The sequence below is a fragment of the Mandrillus leucophaeus genome, unplaced genomic scaffold (assembly GCF_000951045.1).
Source record: "Mandrillus leucophaeus isolate KB7577 unplaced genomic scaffold, Mleu.le_1.0 Scaffold221, whole genome shotgun sequence".
NCBI classification, from domain to species: domain Eukaryota; kingdom Metazoa; phylum Chordata; class Mammalia; order Primates; family Cercopithecidae; genus Mandrillus; species Mandrillus leucophaeus.
The window spans coordinates 2,003,413-2,023,228 of record NW_012102266.1 but is presented as its reverse complement, the minus strand read 5'-3'; the positions used below and the strand labels follow the sequence as shown (position 1 = coordinate 2,023,228).

The window sequence follows — 19,816 nt, the reverse complement described above, 5'->3', positions numbered from 1 at the left end:
GTTCTGGAGTCCCAGCCCCACTTCACTCCCTGGAGCCACATGTCCTTCTTACCCATGCACATGGTCTGGTCCTGAGAAGCCTTAAAGCCATTGTGGCAGATGCACTGGTAACTTCCTTGCAGATCAACACACAAGCCATGACTGCAAACGTTAGGAATTTCTAAACATTCGTTGCGATCTAAAACAAACAAACAAACAAAACACGTTACGTGTATCTGATTTTTATTAAGATTTCTTCATTTTTCACAGTTGTGTTTCTCTAATCTGCTATTAATTATTACAGACAGGCTGAAAATGAACCATAACAATAGCTGAATCGAAATGAACAAGGCTTTAACTTATCCAACCCTCTTTATTTAATCATGCAATTATTTATGTTTTTTTGGTATCTCAAGGATATTATTTTGTTTTAGGTCCAATCCTGGGGAAATCCATTGAAGAGACCTATTTTCTTAACAAAATAAAAGATATGGTGAAATAGGTTCACTATAAGTGAACAGATTGAGAGAGAAAATCTTTCTGAAATTATTCTTGAAGTATTTTTTGATAGGAAATCTAAGGAATCTTTTGCTCAGTGCCAAAGAATGAGTCAGCCTCTTTCTTACCTACACAGGCCCCATTGGGTGAAAGTTTGAAACCCGCGGCACATTCACAGCGGTAACTACCAGGACTATTGATGCAGTCTGCATTCCGCTGACAGAGATTATCACCATTGCTGCACTCATCTATATCTGAAAGAGCAACAGTTCCATTTTAAGGAGTCCTTTTTATTATTGTATTAGCGTTACATTCACGTCACACTTTGATGATCAATTCTTGAAAAATTGTAGAAGAAATAGTAAAAATCAGAAACCATCTAAATGCTATTTATGTATACTAAATTATACTGGATAAAGGACATACATTATTCAGATTACCTTCGCAAACCAACAGCAGGTCATTGTAACTGAATCCTGTAGGACATTCACAGCGGAAACTGCCAATCTGGTTAATACATACACCGTTTGCACAAATGCCTGGAATCTCTTTACATTCATCAATGTCTGAAATGGAACAGATTTGGTCAAATATATGTTGTTCTGCTTAATGTACTTACCATATAACCTTGAATAATGGTACATGTACCCTGGGATGAGAACAAATATTCAGTGTCACAAAAATCAATTATATACTGGCATGGATAATTTTTTTGGTTTATAAAAACATATATACCAGAAAACAGAAACAGTGATGGAAAAAATGTAAGTAGCTGATAAAATATACCAAGTAATTTCAGAGTCAATATAGCAAATGAACTTCCTAGGCAATCAAACCTCTTCTTCAGGTTACCCTAACTGCTGCTAGTCATTTGTTTAAAAAGCTATGCTTTCATCATTGTATGTATTTTGTTTTATCATGTATTCATAATGGAGACTTAAAATTATATTCCTTAGGCCAGGTGTGGTGGCTCACGCCTGTAATCTCAGCACTTTGGGAGGCTGAGGTGGGCAGATCACAAGGTCAGGAGTTTGAGACTAGTCTGACCAACATGGTGAAACCCCTGTCTCTACTAAAAATACAAAAACTTAGCCGGGTGTGGTAGTGGTTGCCTGTAATCCCAGCTACTCGGGAGGCTGAGGCAGCAGAATCACTTGAACCTAGTAGACGGAGGTTACAGTGAGCCGAGATTGCGCCATTGCACTCCAGCCTGGGCAATAAGAGCAAAACTTCATCTCAAAAAAAAAAAAGACATTGCTTACCGAATCTTTGAGGAAGGAAACTAGAGTGAGTAACACAATGTACATTCAGAAGGAATTAATTAATATGAAAAATAAGTCTGCAAATTCATATTTAGACCAGTAAAAAGGGAAACTGCAAAAATACACCAAAAATTTAAAAATGTACTTAAGAAAATAGCAACTAAAGGTTAAAATAAGGTAGATTATTTAGAGTCATGTAATACAATGTGCATGACAAGGACAACTGAAGCTTTAGCATGGTGGATGTGGCAAATATTTAGATAGTCACAGAACTACCATAACCCAATCCCCAGACTATGCTGATGGAGTATCATTATTAATACTTGGTTAGAGTCTGTAAGCCTGTTATTTCTCTCTTATATAACTATATTAGATTAGAATCCAGATTATTATGTTGCGGTACTCTTGAATTTTAAAAAGAGATATTTTTACAGAATGATACATGTATGTATTAAAACAAACATAATCTGGAAAAACTCACCAACAGCTTTTCCTGTGTGAATGTCAAAGGTGAATCCAGGAATATTTCCACATATGGTTTTAAAGTCAGCTTTAGAATATAAACAAAGCAATGCACTCTTAAATTTCTCAAATTCCTTCAAAATAACATTTTGTATTACTTTCACAAACAAATATATTTTACATTATTCACAACCAGACATTTTGATTTCAATTATATTTATTTGATAGCAATGCCAGCTTCTACTAGGAGTGGATCTAGGCATTCTTTACCATTATTATCATTGTTATTTCTATTACTCTCATTAACTTTTTACTGCTCTAATATCAGAAGGCAAGTAAATCATTATAAGATTCAAAATGTTTATTTAGATATTTAAATACTCTTTTTCTTTTGATACGCAGAGCTTTGGAAAACATACAATACATACAGATTTAAAAAAGAGAAGTACAAATTGAAAAAGGAATTACAGAGTGCACAAAGGTATAGACATGCAAAAATAATGTTGTAGAGGGGAAATAGGCAAACAATGAATAATGAATGAGATACGAATATTATCTTTTTTTTTTTTTTTTTTTTTTTACTGTGTCTACTGGTTGGAATGTGAAATTCTAATCATCAAAAACAATGCATTATGAAATAAAATAGGGACTATAAGAGGTATTCTCACACATAATTCACCAAATCAATGGAAATTTAAAAGAATTATAATTTGCAAGACGAAAATGCTTCTGACACTCAATGCTATACAAGTGAGTAAAACTCCTGAAAACCGTATTAGGTAAAACTTGAACTGCATACTATATTCCAAGTGCTATTGGGTCAGGGATGCTGTATATTTCATCCAGCAATATATACCGAGTATTGAGAACAGGGAGAAAGACAATAGATGCTCAATTTAATGGTTTCTAATTGTCTGACAATGTACACATTATAATTTATATGTATAATCTCCCTAATTGTCGCTGCAACCATATGAATTAGTCACTGTAATTATTTATTATTCCTATTTTATACATGAGAAATTAGTTTCAGAAAGGATAAATACTCTGCAGGAGGTTCCACAATAAGTATCCTAAGAGTTTTGATTTAAATACAGACCTGTCTCTCAAATCTAAGCTTTCGCTTCTTCTCACAAAGAAAGTGCCATTTTAATTCCCCAAATCAATGATCTTCAATTTGTAACTATGCAGTTTGAAAGTTGAGAACTGTAGGAATGTTTCCATTTAATTGTATGGAACATAATAATGGCAAGATAAGGCTAAGAAAATCCATTTGACCAGTGAATTCGAGTCACTGAAAAAGGCCTATGTGTTGCTTTTCACCATTTCTCTCCTTAATTTCATTTCATCAACACATTAAATGAAACATTTAAATACAAATACCCTAAGTAATATTTGGTAACAAATATATAATCACCGTTTCTTATTTGGCCTACTGGTTCAACTCTTAGTATCTATAGTTATTAAAAGTTGCCATTCTACAGGTCATAAAAGAGAAACTGATGGACAGCAATTTTAAGACAAGCATTTTTGGTCTTATCTCCATTATCTTTCACTTTTTCTTTCAAAAGAATCTGTCTTGTGAAAAAAAAAAATGACCAAGTAAAGACAAGCTCTATTTTTTGCCTAAAAATTTCATTGATGTCTGAGGAAGAAGATGTAAAGGCACATTTTGACAATGGGTTGCTTTTATGTAACATTTGCTCATAAAAACACTTTTTGCATATTTTCCATGACTGAACTAAAGAAATGAACTTTTTGAATTTAGTTTTTTTTCCAAATATTACACCTTCCATGTCTAGCACAGTGGCATACAATACTTGCTCAAGAAAGATTTGTTTGATGAATAAATCAATAATTGACAAGCATAGTTTAAGATACCGAGTTTAAATGGACTAATGCTATAAACTCTAACTCTTCAGCAATGATCTTATTTTCAGGATTCACAAGCCTATTCAACATAATGTCTCAGAAGTTAGTGTGTGAATCTCAAAGAGGGCCACTTGGGAAATAGAGCCATATGATGCTCTTGAATATTTTCGGAACTGAGCATCTCTAGTTTTAGCACTCACTGACTTTGACTATATTGTTACATGTATGCATGTTTCACTGACACGGCAGTCAGCAGAAGCACGAGCCATGTGCTTACCTGTTCCTGGAGTTGGGCATGGTTCACAAGGTTTGTTCCAGGCTTTGCCCACATTATATGTGCAGCAGCACATCCTTTTTGTCACATTGAAAGGCAACTCATTCTCACAAGTGGTTCCATTATAGCTTCGGTAGCAAAAGCTTTTTCTCATGTCTACATAAAGAAAAACAAAGAAGCTGGCCATCTGTATCCACGAGTAGTTTATAATGAAGGCCACACTGCTGTAGACATCAAGCTTTCCTGATGAACACAACTCTGAAAACCTTCTGAGTCATCTGAAGCTATCTTAAAATAAGTCTTTAAACATGAATCATTTTTAGATTAACATCTCTCCTTTATCCTTAGATAAAGGATTTCACTTATAATTTTCTTTGGAGACAATGTTAATACATATTTGTTTTTCTCTCAAAATCATTTATTTAATTAAAAAAATTAAGCATTAAAATTCATATGTTATTTTATTTGTATATTAATGTTCACACTATATGAATGGAGATGACAAATTTATGAATATATAACATTTGAGGAAATTTTCTACATTAGACTCAGGCTTTTAAAAATGTAAATGTATATCCAAAGGTCAAAAATTTGATACTAAGCCAGCAGCTTACAAGATTCTGAAATATCTCAATTCACGAAGATTTAACTTTCAAACTTCCTGAACAATAGTTCTGAGACATAAGTGCTTTAGGTGTGAAGTTGACAACTGTGCTGTAATTAATCTCAGAGTTCTTTACCTACCCATGCAGTTGTGGCCTCCATTGACCTGCATGTACTCAGGTGGGCAAATGCAGGTGTAATTTCCCAGGGTGTTATAGCAGGTCCCAGGCCCACACACACCAGGATGTGCAAAACACTCATCAATATCTAGAGTAGGCAAGAATATCCATTAATTAATAAATATATTTTTTCAATGAATTTATATTACTTAGATGACCGAACAAAGCATAGGTGATTCTCTAAATCCCTATTTACGCAAAATTTAGAAATAAAGAAAACATGCCAAATATGCATTTATATAACACAGATACACCTTTCTTCAAAAGAAAAAAATCCCCATATTAAAAAATATAAAGCATCAAAAGAAATTATTCTAAAGTGGCAAAAAATAATTTCCTTGGCACCTATATATATATATATATTTTTTTTTAATTGTAATTCACATTCTTCAATTGGAATTTCTTTAAAGCCTGTTTTCGTCCTATGTCACTTAGGCTAAGTTTTAATGCCAACTTTAAAGTGAATGCAGGTTGGGAAAGCCTTTGTCTTTGTAGCTTCTTTCAAATTAGTAACAATTCAGACATTCTTAAAGCAGTGCAGCTGCTGGTTGTTCTCCTTATTATATCCTATTTCTTCCAGATGCATTTATCGAATGTGTTCCAAAAGAAAAGTTAAAATGGAAATAATTACGCTACATGCTTAATATTCAGTTAGAAGGATTCATTCATTTCACAATTAAATATTGAGATTCTACTGTAAGCTAGAACTTGTAGCTGTAATGATGAGTAAGATGTGGACCGTGCCTCCAGAAGGCCCCAGTTTAGTGGTGAGACAGGCCCCTAAAACAATTGAAATACCATGTGATAAGGTGAGAGGACGGAAGCAAGAATGGCAGCTGCATAACCTTTGAACTTCTTCATACCATATAGTCCAACCTTTAAAAAATTACTGATCAATATTAAGTTAATGGTCACATTGAAGCTTACCAATTTTTCCTTGTAAAATGTAATGTTTATCAATATTTTCACTAATAACTTACTTAATATTGTAGGTTTTCACACTACCCCATTTTCCCAATTTATATTTAATTAAGCCTCATAGAAAAATACAGTGAATTATGGCAATGAGCTATAAATTAATTTGTCTATCATCATACAACTTAGCCACATTGATATGAAAAGAAAAAAGTTATGAACCAGTCTTAATTGAGCCTTTTGTAGAATTTGAGGATGGGCCTTTCCCCCAGGCCTCGGCTCCCATTTTGTTTCGAACAGCACTGAGCATTTTAGGCATCAAATTCATCTCACCTTCACAGATGCGAGTTTCCTCGCTGAGGTAGTAGCCTTGTGGGCACTCACACTGGAAGCTCCCAAAAGTGTTGATGCAGTTTCCACCCTGGCAGAGACCTGGTAACTCCTGGCATTCGTCAATGTCTGCAAAAGGGGAGATAGTGCACTTAAAACAAACACTTTCATGAAGGATAAGAGTTAGTATTAGATCTTTCAAAACTGTGATCTTGCAAGAATCAGCAGACTTCTATGCATCCAAATGAATGCACACTTAGATGGCAAGTTTATTCTGCTCAAGTATCTTCTTGGCTTTGTCATGGAACTTTTACCATTATCTGAGAAAATGAATAAAGTAAGTTGGGGATTATTCAAGGTAGGGGACAATGGGAAAGAGTTTCTCTGCAGAACAGTCAGATATCAAATCACTGCAATGGATCATTACTGCTTGATAAAAGTGGTCGTTTAACATTTTAGTAATTAAAGTCCATCTGTAATTTTACTAAATTATCTTGCTATGACTGCTCTGCCGTAACTTTTCCACCAGCTTTTCTCTAAAATTAACTCTTTACCTTGTTTAAGTCTGGGTGACAGTGGGATTAGCTCACCTTCTAAAATGATTGTGATGGGGTTAGGTCTGAAGCCTTCACCTCCAGGACACAGGGTGTAATATTCCGCTACAAAACAATAGAAAAATAAGAGCTTTGATACCCACGTCCAAGTGGCTGAGACAACGAGCAAGCATTCAGCAAATGACAGGCTCAATATACTTATCCTAAGGGATGTATCCAAATTTTTCTTAGTGCCCTTTCATATACATTTAAAGTTACATATTTTACATAAAAGATCATACTTTATTAATCACATACACAGTAGAATAACACGAACCATTTGTTTTCAATTAAAGAAAAAATTCCCTTGCAGTTCTTTTAGCTAGTAAATTAAGTTTAGAGAATACAGGTTTTGGTTCATGTTCATATCAGAACAGATGTTTCAATTTAAGGCATTCTATAATTGACTTCAGGAATACAACACACCTAAGAAGCTGAACTAAATAACCTTTGAGAAGAATCAGGAATATGTTTTATCTGTGATATCATGGAGAATTGATATTAGTACTATCCATACATGATTACAGTTAAAAATTATTTTTTTAACATATCATGATAAAACACAGGAAGAGAGGAATTCAAATCCTTTAACACTCTTGGCTGGTTTCAGTGTGATCACTGAAAGTAGTCCAAATTCAATTTTTTTGTTTTGTCCTCACTAAACACTCCTTACTCCCAGCTCAGGAATAAAATTGCAACGAATCTTTAGACACCAGGTGGTTTTCTGTCTCTTCTTCAGCTTTGTACTTACTGCTATTGACAGGGGGGCATGTCTCACAGGGGTTTCCCCAGGCCTTTCCCAGAGAGCAGCAGCATGAAGAGCGACTGACGCCCACCCCGATCTCGGTGTTGCAAGACAGACTCCCATCTCCTCGAGGTCCAAACTTCAGGTAGCAGTTGCCCACACGGTTGTCTGTAGAGCAACAAAGGAGCTTACACTTGCCCTTGCTTACATAGTAAGGACTCCATTTTAGGGAAAAGTCACTCAAAGGATGAAATTCAAATTTTGTACATTAACATGAAAGGCTCCTTTTAATCCTAACTACCAAGCGATCGCCTGCTTTAAGCTTTTTCGAGATTGAGTCAGAGGAAGCCAATTATGGCAGACTTTCCTATGTTTAGAAATCCACACAGACCATATTTTCCTATACTCATGGAATGGACAAGATAGTAAGACATTTCTCATTTGGGACATACTGGACCTCCAATAATATGAATACAACACATTTTTTTGTATAATTAATCTATATCATGAGTTTATCCAATGGTTTAGTTTCAACTTGCATAGCTAACTTCGCAGGTTTTGGAAAAGATAGCCTGTAACAAACTTAGAGAAAATATTTAAGGGATCAGCTAATCTAAGGCTTTTCTTTATCTCTACAGTTATCATCCAGATCACTCAATTGAGTCTATGGGTTTAAATATTACTTTTTTGTTGAGAACTCTCAAATTTATGGTTCTGTATCTCATCTCTCCTGTAAACTCTAGACCCTTCTGCCAACTGCCTATTTCATTTCTTCTCTTAAACATCTAATAGTTATTTCAAAGTTAACACATCTAAAATCAAATTGTCGATGCTCTTTCCTCCATGTACAAAATCTGCTGTCTTCTCTCCCAGTCTTCTGCATTTTCAATACAAGGAAATTCTTTTTTTTTTTTTTTTCCAGTTGCACAGGCCCCCTAAGCTTTGACATCATTTTTGACTCCTTATTCAATCAAGTAATAAGGGCTGTCTACTCAACCTTCAAAACATATCTGGAAACAACCATCCTGGCTAACTTGGTGAAACCCTGTCTCTACTAAAAATATACAAAATTAGCCGAGCGTGGTGGCGGGCATTTGTAGTCCCAGCTACTCAGGAGGCTGAGGCAGAAGAATGGCGTGAACCCAGGAGGTGGAGCTTGCAGTGAGTGGAGATCATGCCACTGCACTCCAGCCTGGGGGACAGAGGGAGATTGTGCCTCACAAAAAAAAAAAAAAAAAAAAAAAAAAAAAAAAAAAAAAACCACAAACAAAACACAAACAAAAAACAAACAAACAAAAATATCTGGAATTTGTCTACTTATCACTGCCTCTATCACTACTATCTTTTTTTTTTTTAATCACTACTGAGTTCCAGCCACCGTCACTATCCCTTTACCTAGTCTAATGTAATAGTTTTCTAACTCTTTTCTCAACTTCCATTCTTGACTAAACTATGGTCTACTTTTCCTTCTGTAAGCCAGAGTGACCCTTCAATAGCATTACCTTAGGTCAGGCAACCTCCAATAGCTTCTCTTCTCAACCAGAATAAAATCTAGAGTTCTTAGCAGTCTAGAGAGTAATTTTCATCCCTGGCTGCACATTAGAACCATTTGGGCTTTTAAAAAAAACTAATTTTCCTTTATTTTTTCTCTGATTTTGCATTTTGTTTTTGTTGCTGAATCTCAGATGCAGCAAGATTCTCATGGTCCCCCTTCTAATTAGGTTTATTTTTATTTATTTATTTATTTATTTATTTTTTGGGGACAGAGTCTTGCTCTGTTGCCAAGCTGGAGTGCAGTGGCACGATCTCGGCCCACCGCAACCTCTGCCTCCCGGGTTCAAGTGATTCTCCTGCCTCAGCCTCCCGAGTAGCTGGGACTACAGGCGCCTGCCATCACATCCAGTTAATTTTTGTATTTTTAGTAGAGACGGGATTTCACCATGTTGGCCAGAATGTTCTTCATCTTTTGACCTTGTGATCTGCCCGCCTCAGCCTCCCGAAGTGCTGGCGTAACAGGCATGAGCCACTGTGCCTGGCCTAGGTTTATTTATTCCTCATTTATTCACCTGTTCTTTCTCTCTCCTCCCCCTCCCTTTCTCTTTTATCCCTATTCTGCATTCCCATTCTCCTTCTCTACCAGATCATCCAAATGTATTTAACGTTACTACTTTTTACATGTGCTCCTGCAAAATAAATATTTTTGTTTTAATGTGTTCATTTTAAATTTACACAAATGTCTTTTGTCATACATCTCATTTCATTTTTATAACTTTTCTATTCATGCTTGTTCTGTGAATCTCCAGTCTGTCAGCTTCGTGGTGTACAACTGCCTTTAAAAAAAAAAACCCTCCTCTCCAAAAATGGTTTCTAAAACTCTACCACCACAAAGAATGCTGCAATGAACATCATATATGTGTCTCTGTATGGGCCTGTGAGTTAATGCCATTGGCATGCAGAGCCACAAAAGGAATTGTTGATTTACAGAGTTTGCCTATGCTTAGCCTTCAGTCAGGAAAAAGAGTCATCATTTACCAACTACATCCAATGAACCCTTTAATTTTTACTATTTTTAAGTAATTTAAAAAACCATTTACAGAAGAAAGGTATATTATAAAAACTAATATACAGAAGAAAAAAGTTGAAAACAACTTTATTAGCAATATTAATAAGAATTTAATCGTAGCTAACTCAATTTTTTAATCTGTATTTTCTTGGTTTTGAAGATATTCTACTCAAACTGATCTTCTGAATGCAACTAATTGCTTATCAACTATCATTCATGAACTTGGAATATATCCATTTTGTAAAAACCGTTTCCAGGTTTCAAACACATCTCTAATAGGTTCTAGCTTATCATTATTTCTGGTTATTCTTGTTCTTGCTTCATAAAAATGCAATAGCCAAAGGAATTTTTGAAAACATTAACAGTTCATGATTTTGTTGATGAGAGGACAGCCGTCTTCTTTAAAGGCTACCAGATAGAAAATGTTTTCATTTTTAGATTTATCAACACTAATTAAAATAATCAATCTACTGACTGCACTTCTACATCACATATTTCCTTCCAATAACCTTTTATATGTACCTGCCTTTATCTTTGTCTGCTTATGAATCATATCAATTGAATTTTGGTACAGAAACATCATGAAAATATGAAAGAATCCACGAACCTGGGATGATTCAGGTTCTTGTTACCAAATATTGTGGGTTGAAGTTCTTTTTATTGACTAAGTGGATGAGAATACTTCATTTCCTTTGTCTACAGAAATATACTGTCCATTCACTTGTTGATTCTGAAGTTTGAAAAAATTCACCTAGGATATTCGTCTCTGAAGGCACTTAGTCGGGGATTGTGCTTAGACGATTCATTTCACCATCACCTTTAGAATCTAGACGAAAGAGCTGCTCTCTGTCTCTCTCTAGTCACCTGGCTCAACTAACAACTGTGAAATATTTTCCACTGTCATTTTTTTCTTTTTGCCAAAAATTATGGCCAGAAAGTAAAGACTTCTAAATTCTCAACTGTGTTCAATAAATGCTAAAAGATTTCAAGTAAGGTGTCTCCAGTCTTCTCTTGTACTTTCTTGAGAAAATGATGCAATCCTTAGGGCAATATAATAAGGAAACTGAAGGATGATGCAACAGTGACATTTTATTTCACTAATGCATGTTCCTTCTAGGTGATGCCATAATTTTCCACTTCTTATTATTTTATTGTTTGTTGTATCCATTGGACATAATGGTGAACAATGATAAAAATAACAGCTAGGATGATAAAATGTCAAAATGTTTCAAGACAAAGGAAAAACAAGATCTCTTCACATTTTATAATGTTTCAGACTTATGAAAGGGTCCAATAGACTCCCTGGCACTTTTGAGATAGAATGAGTCTTTGTTTTTTGGAACTGAGAATGAACGAAAGCAATAAAGTGTCAATCCATACAAATAGAATTGCTCCAAAAAGAAACTCAAAAACTAACATTGATTATACACTGACAGTTAATTGGTGTACTGTTGTGCAAGTATATTCTCTGCGGGGCTGCCCTGGTCTACACTTCTACCAGCAGAACAGGATGCTCCTCAAGGCCCATGTCCCCATCAATACTTCGCGTTATCCAATTTCCTAATATTTGCCAGTATGAGGTGTAAAGTGGTATTTATATAATTGTTTCAATTGGATTTCTTATTCCTAATGATTTTGGTCATTTGCTTGCTTACATTTTTTAACGTTTAGACTATTCTCTTTTATGAGTTGCCTATTCACAGTCTTTGTTCCAAGGAAGTTTTTAAGAAATATTGAGGCCCCAGTGAGTCAGAATTTCTGGGGGTGTAACAGGCATCAATATATTTTCCAGGTTATAAATGGAGTTTACTATGCAGCCTCGGTTGAGAATCACTTTGTGAACTGGGTGACTGCTCCTCTGATTCCTCTCCTCATCCCTGACCCCTCCACTCACTCCTCTCTTGCTGCACACAGCCTTGTGCTATGTCTCTAATGCACAGTCTTCTCCTACCACAGGCCCTTTGCACTGCCTGCTCCTTTTAACTGGAGGCTTCCCTCAGAGGTCCAGTTGGCTTGTCCCCTCCTTAAAGGCTCTGATTCCCCTATTCCTAATATAACATGGCAGTTCTCCTCCAACCACCTCCAGTGCCAATTCTGTTTGTTCTTGCTTTTATTTATCTCCCTGCCTGTAAAATGTAAACACAAAAGCAGAGAATGTGCTTGTTCTGTTCACTGTTGCAACTCCAGCCCTTAGACAGAAGGCGCTCAATCTTTACCAAATGAATTATTTTGAATGGAAAATGCAGAACTTGGAGTAGCCATAAATGATAATTAAAAGTATTCTCTAAAACTTGAAAACAGTATATAAGGTGGGTGTAAATCACAGCAGCAAATATTCCTCCCATTTGCTGCAGGCCCAAAAACTGACACTGAGGACAGTAGGCAGATTTCTACTCAAGCAAGGAATTCTCCACTCCTCCCTTTTTTTGTATACTTCCAGAAAATTTTCCAGACCATTTCCTTCTCTAGGAAAACACAGGAATAGCGCAGAGAGTAAAAGCTGGACAATTGTTTTTTAAAGATCAGAGGTGCTGACCACAGATTCCGAACCTTCATTACTGCCTCCTCCTCCTCCCTGTCATCTCTCAACTTCTGCTCCAATGGTTTGGCTCATAAATCCATCTATCTAATTCCTTGCTTCTCATCACTTCATTTACTTTGCTATATGACCCTTCCAGTAGGCAGAAGAAATAGATATTCTAATAGCTATACCACCACTCTGGGTTATCCTGGCCAAATACTGGACAAGGAGCCAGGCAGCAACCTGGGCTACTGCCTTAGCTCTGCCATTTTCAAGCTCTGAGACCTTGAACAAATTACTGCACTTCTCTGTGCCTTGGATATCAAGTCTGTGAGAGGAGGAAGGTGGAGCTGATGATTTGGAAGACAAACACAATAAAGGCAACCATATAATGTTTTGTTTTTAAGTTAACTGTAGCAAACATTCATCACAGTTCATTACCAAGAGAGTTTGAATATTCAACTTGATCATTCTATTTGTTTCATATAGCTTTACTTACCAACACAACCCACACCAGTTGGGTTCAACTGAAAATCGGGTGGGCAGTTACACTCATAGCGACCAGGCGTGTTGACACATAGGCCATTGACACAGTTTATGGGATCTGCACACTCATCAATATCTAGGAGAAGCATTGAAAATGCGCAGGTTACCACTGTTACTTTTTCTAGGCATACTGCTGTTCCAAAGAATTTGGTGGAATTTTTGAAAGTTAGTAGATTAAAGATCACTAGAAAGACTCAACACAGTAAAATAAAGATCTTAAATTTTGATATATACCTAAAACAGGTTCCACATATCAAGCACACAGTATTTATGACAGCATTTAGTATCCTTGATAAATACATTGTAATTAATTAAAATTTGCAACTCTGAGGAAGAAAAAATTATGTCACTATTTGTTTAACAAAAATCACAAATATACACGTATATATATACATATACATGAACATATATTCAAAGAGATACTTTACTAGTTTAATTTCAGATATTTAATATTAACAATTATATAGATAACAATTTAATATTATTTACATAAAAATGCATCAATTCCATAGCTACAAATAAACGTATCTGAATATAATTTTCTTTTTCAGAAAAATGTGTAACCTAATGCATAGATTAGCTAAGCAGAAATCTCAGGAATTTTTACGATTAGCACAGAATATTTATTTCAATGAATCAGAACACAACTTAGCCCATAACTGACCATACCTGTACAGTTCCCTCCTGTTCTGTCCAATTCATAACCATCATCGCAGATACAATGAAACATTCCAGGCAGGTTATTACATGTTCCAAAGACACAAATGTTTTGGAAGGAGCATTCATCAATATCTGAAGATTTAAAAAAAATAGTAATCTCTTATTTACAAAGAAATTTTAAAATTTTAATGTAATGTCTAACATTAGTGCATTTTTCTACCCCCTCAGATGTTTTTATTCAGTAAAGCTTTTTTTTTTTTTTGTCTAGGTAGATAAGTGCAAAGGGCAAGCAACTAATGTTCACCTATGGAACTAAGATATAGAAGAAATATTATTTCCTTGGTAAAATGAGGGTCTAGTATTTTAAATGACTTGGATTATGATATACTTAAAGAAGAGTTGGCTCAAGGCACATAAAATACAAAAATTAAATATAAACATGTCAAAGAAATGAAATTGTAAAAAAAGATAAAAGCAAATTCAAAGATTCTAACTAGTGCAAACAGCAGACATTTTATAGTTGATAAATGTTTTAGATTATGAAAAACAAATACATAATTATTTTTAAATATTGGAGATATTAAAATTAACTTTTTCATTAATTTAATTAAATTTAATTAAATAAATATTAATTAACTTTTTAGTTTTTACTTCCTTTTTATTTTGCAATCTTCTCTGTTACTATAAAGCAGTTTTAAACAGAGAAGAAATTTCTTCCCTAATTTCATGTTAATAAGATGGTCCATTGACCCCATATTCTAGTAAATTTCATTAAAATATCTCTATTGAATTGGACTAAAAATTCATTTATGAAAAGTTTATGATAGTCTTCCACGAGGCTGTAACTCAAAGTTAATAAATATGAAGTTATCACTCCTCACTCAGGTGAAAATCAACGTGTATGTATAGCTGTGGAAATAATCTGAATTTCTACTCTCAAAAAGAGGATGGACATTTTTGTATAAAAATTGCCTAACACTCGGAGAATGCAGACCAGGCATGTCATTTTAGGCTAGACTAGACAAGTCATCCTAAACTGCTGTCATCAGACAGTTATATCTTAAGTCTAAACAAGACTTCTTTGGTCATTCATTATAGTTAAAATACTGGTTTCAACTATCTTAGATTTAAGGTATGGTTCTAATCATGTTCAAAGTTTAACATGTGCAAAGGTATCTTTTATTGTATTGGGGGTAAGAAAGTTATTCTCTTTATATAAATGAGTAAAAATTCTTTAAGCTAGATTACAATTGAATTATGTTAATTATACTCAAAAAGGGAATTGTACTGTCAGCCTTCTGAGTGTGCATTTTTTTGCCTGTTTGTTTGTTTCAAACAGGTTGTTGCTCTATCACACAGGCTGGAGTAGTGGCACGATCATGGCTCACTGCAGCCACAACCTCCTGGGCTCAAGTAATCCTCCCCCTTCAGACGTCCAGGTGGCTGGGACTATAGGCAAACACAATCACACCAAGCTAGTTTATAAAGTTTCTGTAGAGACAGGGTCTCCCTATGTGGCCCAGGTTGGTCTTGAACTCCTGGGCTCAAGTGATCCTCCCTCCTTGGCCTTCCAAAGTGCTGTATTAACAGGTGTGGGCCACCATGCCCAATCTATTTTACTTATAAATGAACTTTATTAGAAATTTCTTCCACCGAAGTAATGTAATTGTTGTATAAAGAAGGTACTTTAAAAGATTACTGTCTTTCCTTTGTAAAATAGAGAGATATTCAAAAATTCAAATAATACACAAAACAGCAAAACAATTACTCAAAAATGTTTCCATCTAGAAAGAATCATTTAAGATCATTTCAGACATTTATATAATACATATTTAGACAGTGAAGCTAAAACAATTTGTATGCATCAGATAAATTTACCATCATCTCAACAGTTTTAAAATACTTTTGTAATGTTAAGAATAAAAAATGCTAAAAATTTTTTGGCTTTATGCTAAAGTTGAAACGTAATTTTTAGATAGTATTAATTAATTCTATACAATAAATTATAAGAAAATTAGCACTCATATATCCTTCCAACTGCTTATTTTTATCATTTGCACTTTTTCAATGTCTATGGCAGTTTACCATAATTTCCACAGTGTTTAGTACTAATTATTTACTTAAAGGGATCAATAATGGTTTTATTACAACTTCTCCATTTGTTTCTTGATTGGCTGTGTTTCATTGCTGATTGTTCTTTTTCCAAGAAGGGTGGGACTTTTATGAAAACACAGGTGTTTTCTACCTGACATATTTCATGTGTAAGAAAATGCTTATTATCTTTATAATTAAGTATAACATTTTTCACATTTCCTCAGAATTTTGTGGGCATGGATCTAATGTCTTTTAGTATTGGATATTTCTGTTTAGCTCATGAATTGCCTTTTCTTTTTCTTTTTTTATTATACTTTAAGTTCTGGGATACATGTACAGAATGTGCAGGTTTGTTACGTAGGTATACGCGTGCCACGGTGGTTTGCTGCACCCATCAACCTGTCATCTACATTAGGTATTTATCCTAATGCTATCCCTCCCCTAATCCCCATCCTCTGACAGGCCCCAGTGTGTGATGTTCCCCTCCCTGTGTCCACGTGTTCTCATTGTTCAACTCCCACTTATGAGTGAGAACATGCGGTGTTTGGTTTTCTGTTCCTTAGTTTGCTGAGAATGATGGTTTCCAGCTTCATCCATGTCCCTGCAAAGGACATGAACTCATCCATTTTTATGGTTGCATAGTATTCCATGGTGTATATGTGCCACATTTTCTTTATCCAGTCTATCATTGATGGTCATTTGGGTTGGTTCCAAGTCTTTGCTATTATGAACAGTGCTGCAATAAACGTAGGTGTGCACGTATCTTTATAGTAGAATGATCTATAATCCTTTGGGAATATCCCCAGTAATGGGATTGCTGGGTCAAATGGTATTTCTGGTTCTAGATCCTGGAGGAATCGCTACACTGTCCTCCATAATGGTTGAACTAATTTACACTCCCACCAACACGTAAAAGTGTTCCCATTTCTCCACATGCTCTCCAGCATCTGTTGTTTCCTTATTTTTTAATGATCATCATTCTAACTGGCATAAGATGATATCTCACTGTGCTTTTGATTTGCATTTCTCTAATGACCAGTGATGATGAGCTTTTTTTCTTATGTTTGTTGGCCACATAAATGTCTTCTTTTGAAAATTGTCTGTTCATATCCTTCACTCACTTTTTGATGGGGTTGTTTTTCTCTTGTAAATTTGTTTAAGTTCCTTGTAGATTCTGGATATTAGCCCTTGGTCTGACAAGATAGATTGCAAAAATTTTCTTCCATTCTGTAGGTTGCCTGTTCACTCTGATGATAGTTTCTTTTGCTGTGCAGAAGCTCTTTACTTTAATTAGATTCCACTTGTCAATTTTGGCTTTTGTTGCCATTGCTTTTGGTGTTTTAGTCATGAAGTATTTGCCCATGCCTATGTCCTGAATGGCATTGCCTAGGTTTTCTTCTGGGGTTTTTATGGTTTTAGGTCTTACGTTTAAGTCTTTAATCCATCTTGAGTTAATTTTTGTATAAGGGGTAAGAAAGGGATGCAGTTTCAGTCTTCTACAGAGGGATAGCCAGTTTTCCCAACACCATTTATTAAATAGGTAATCCTTTCTCCATTTCTTGTTTCTGTCAGGTTTGTCAAAGATCAGATGGTTGTAGATATGTGGTGTTATTTCTGAGGGCTCTGTTCTGTTCCATTGGTCTATCTCTCTGTTTTGGTACAAGCACCATGCTGATTTGGTTACTGTGGCCTTGTAGGATAGGTTGAAGTCAGGTGGCATGATACCTCCAGCTTCGTTCTTTTTGCTTAGGACTGTCTTTGCTATACGGGCTCTTTTCTGGTTCCATATGAAATTTAAGGTAGTTTTTCCTAATTCTGTGAAGAAAGTCAATGGTCGCTTGATCGGGACAGCATTGATTCTATAAATTACTTTGGGCAGTATGGCCATTTGCATGATACTGATTTTTCCTATTCGTGAGCATGGAATGTTTTCCCATTTGCTTTGTGTTCTCTCTTATTTCTTTGAGCAGTGGTTTGTAGTTCTCTTCTAAGAGGCCCTTCACATCCCTTGTCAGTTGTATTCCTAGGTATTTTATTCTCTTTGTAGCAACTGTGAATGGGAGTTCACTCATGATTTGGCTCTCTATTATTGCTGTATAGGAATGCTTGTGATTTTTGCACATTGATTTTGTATCCTGAGACTGCTGAAATGGCTTATCAGCTTAAGGAGATTTTGGGCTGAGATGATGTGGTTTTCTAAATATACAATCATGTCATCTGCAAAGAGATACGATTTGACTTCCTCTCTTCCTATTTGAATCCCCTTTATTTCTTTCTCTTGCCTGACTGCCCTGGCCAGAACTTCCAATAGTATGTTGAATAGGAGTGGTGAGAGAGGTCATCCTCGTCTTGTGCCAGTTTTCAAAGGGAACACTTCCAGCCTTTGCCCATTCAGTATGATATTGGCTGTGGGTTTGTCACAAATAGCTCTTATTATTTTGAGATACATTCCATCAATACATAGTTTATTGAGAGTTTTTAGCATGAAGGGGTGTTGAATTTTATTGAAGGGCCTATTTTAATGAAGGCCTAGTTTTATTGAAGGCCTTACTGCATCTTTTAAGATAATCGTGTGGTTTTTGTCATTGGTTCTGTTTATGTGATGGATTATTACATTTATTGATTTGCATATGTTGAACCAGCCTTGCATCCCAGGGATGAAGTTGACTCAATCTTGGTGGATAAGCTCTTTGACGTGCTGCTGGATTTGGTTTGCCAGTATTTTATTGAGGATTTTTGCACTGACGTTCATTGGGGATATTGACCTGAAATTTTCTCTTTTTGTTGCGTCTCTTCCAAGTTTTGGTATCAGGATGATGCTGGCCTCATAAAATGAGTTAGGGAGGAGTTCCTCTTTTTCTATTGTTTGGAACAGTTTCAGAAGGAATGGTACCATCTCCTCTTTGTACCTCTGGTAGAATTCGGCTGTGAATCTACCTGTTCCTGGACTTCCTTCGTTTGGTAGGCTATTAATTATTGCCTCAATTTCAGAACTTGTTATTGGTCTATTCAGGGATTCGACTTCTTCCTGGTTTAGTCTTGGGAGGGTATATGTGTCCAGGAATTTATCCCTTTCTTCTAGATTTTCTACTTTATTTGCATAGAGGTGTTTATAGTATTCTCTGATGGTAGTTTATATTTCTGTGTGATCAGTGGTGATATTTCCCCTTTATCATTTTTTATTCTATTTGATTTTTCTCTCTCTTCTTATTTTTCTCACTAGCAGTCTATCTCTTTTGTTAATCTTTTCAAAAAAACAGCTCCTGGATTCACTGATTTTTTTTTGAAGGGTTTATTGTGTCCCTATCTCCCTCAGTTCTGCTCTTAGTGATTTCTTGTCTTCTGCTAGCTACTGAATTTGTTTGCTCTTGCTTCTCGAGTTCTTTTAATTGTGATGTTAGAGTGTTGATTTTAGATCTTTCCTGCTTTCTCCCGTGGACAATTAGTGCTGTAAATTTCCCTCTAAACACTGCTTTAGCTGTGTCCCAGAGATTCTGGCACATTGTGACTTTGTTTTCATTGGTTTCAAAGAACTTCTTTATTCCTGCCTTAATTTCGTTATTTACCCAGTAGTCATTCAGGAGCAGGTTGTTCAGTTTCTGTATAGTTGTGCGGTTTTGAGTGAGTTTCTTTTCCTTTTCGTTTCCTTTTTTTTTTTTTTTTTTTGAGATGGAGTCTTGCTCTGTCGTCCCAGGCTGGAGTGCAGTGGCATGATCTTGG

General features: G+C 35.4%; 1 protein-coding gene across 1 annotated transcript in view; it reads right to left on the bottom strand.

Annotated features, from left to right (window-relative positions):
* Positions 1–19,816, bottom strand: part of FBN2 (fibrillin 2) — a 285,975-nt gene that overhangs the window by 45,052 nt on the left and 221,107 nt on the right. Inside the window, exons 35-45 of the mRNA XM_011981192.1 lie at positions 14,012–14,134; positions 13,296–13,418; positions 7,719–7,880; positions 6,965–7,033; positions 6,378–6,503; positions 5,092–5,217; positions 4,351–4,503; positions 2,221–2,289; positions 918–1,043; positions 606–731; positions 53–178 (exon numbers count right to left, since the gene is read on the bottom strand). Of these exons, the coding sequence (XP_011836582.1) occupies positions 53–178; positions 606–731; positions 918–1,043; positions 2,221–2,289; positions 4,351–4,503; positions 5,092–5,217; positions 6,378–6,503; positions 6,965–7,033; positions 7,719–7,880; positions 13,296–13,418; positions 14,012–14,134 (1,329 nt within the window). The remainder of the gene's footprint in view (positions 1–52; positions 179–605; positions 732–917; positions 1,044–2,220; positions 2,290–4,350; positions 4,504–5,091; positions 5,218–6,377; positions 6,504–6,964; positions 7,034–7,718; positions 7,881–13,295; positions 13,419–14,011; positions 14,135–19,816) is intronic.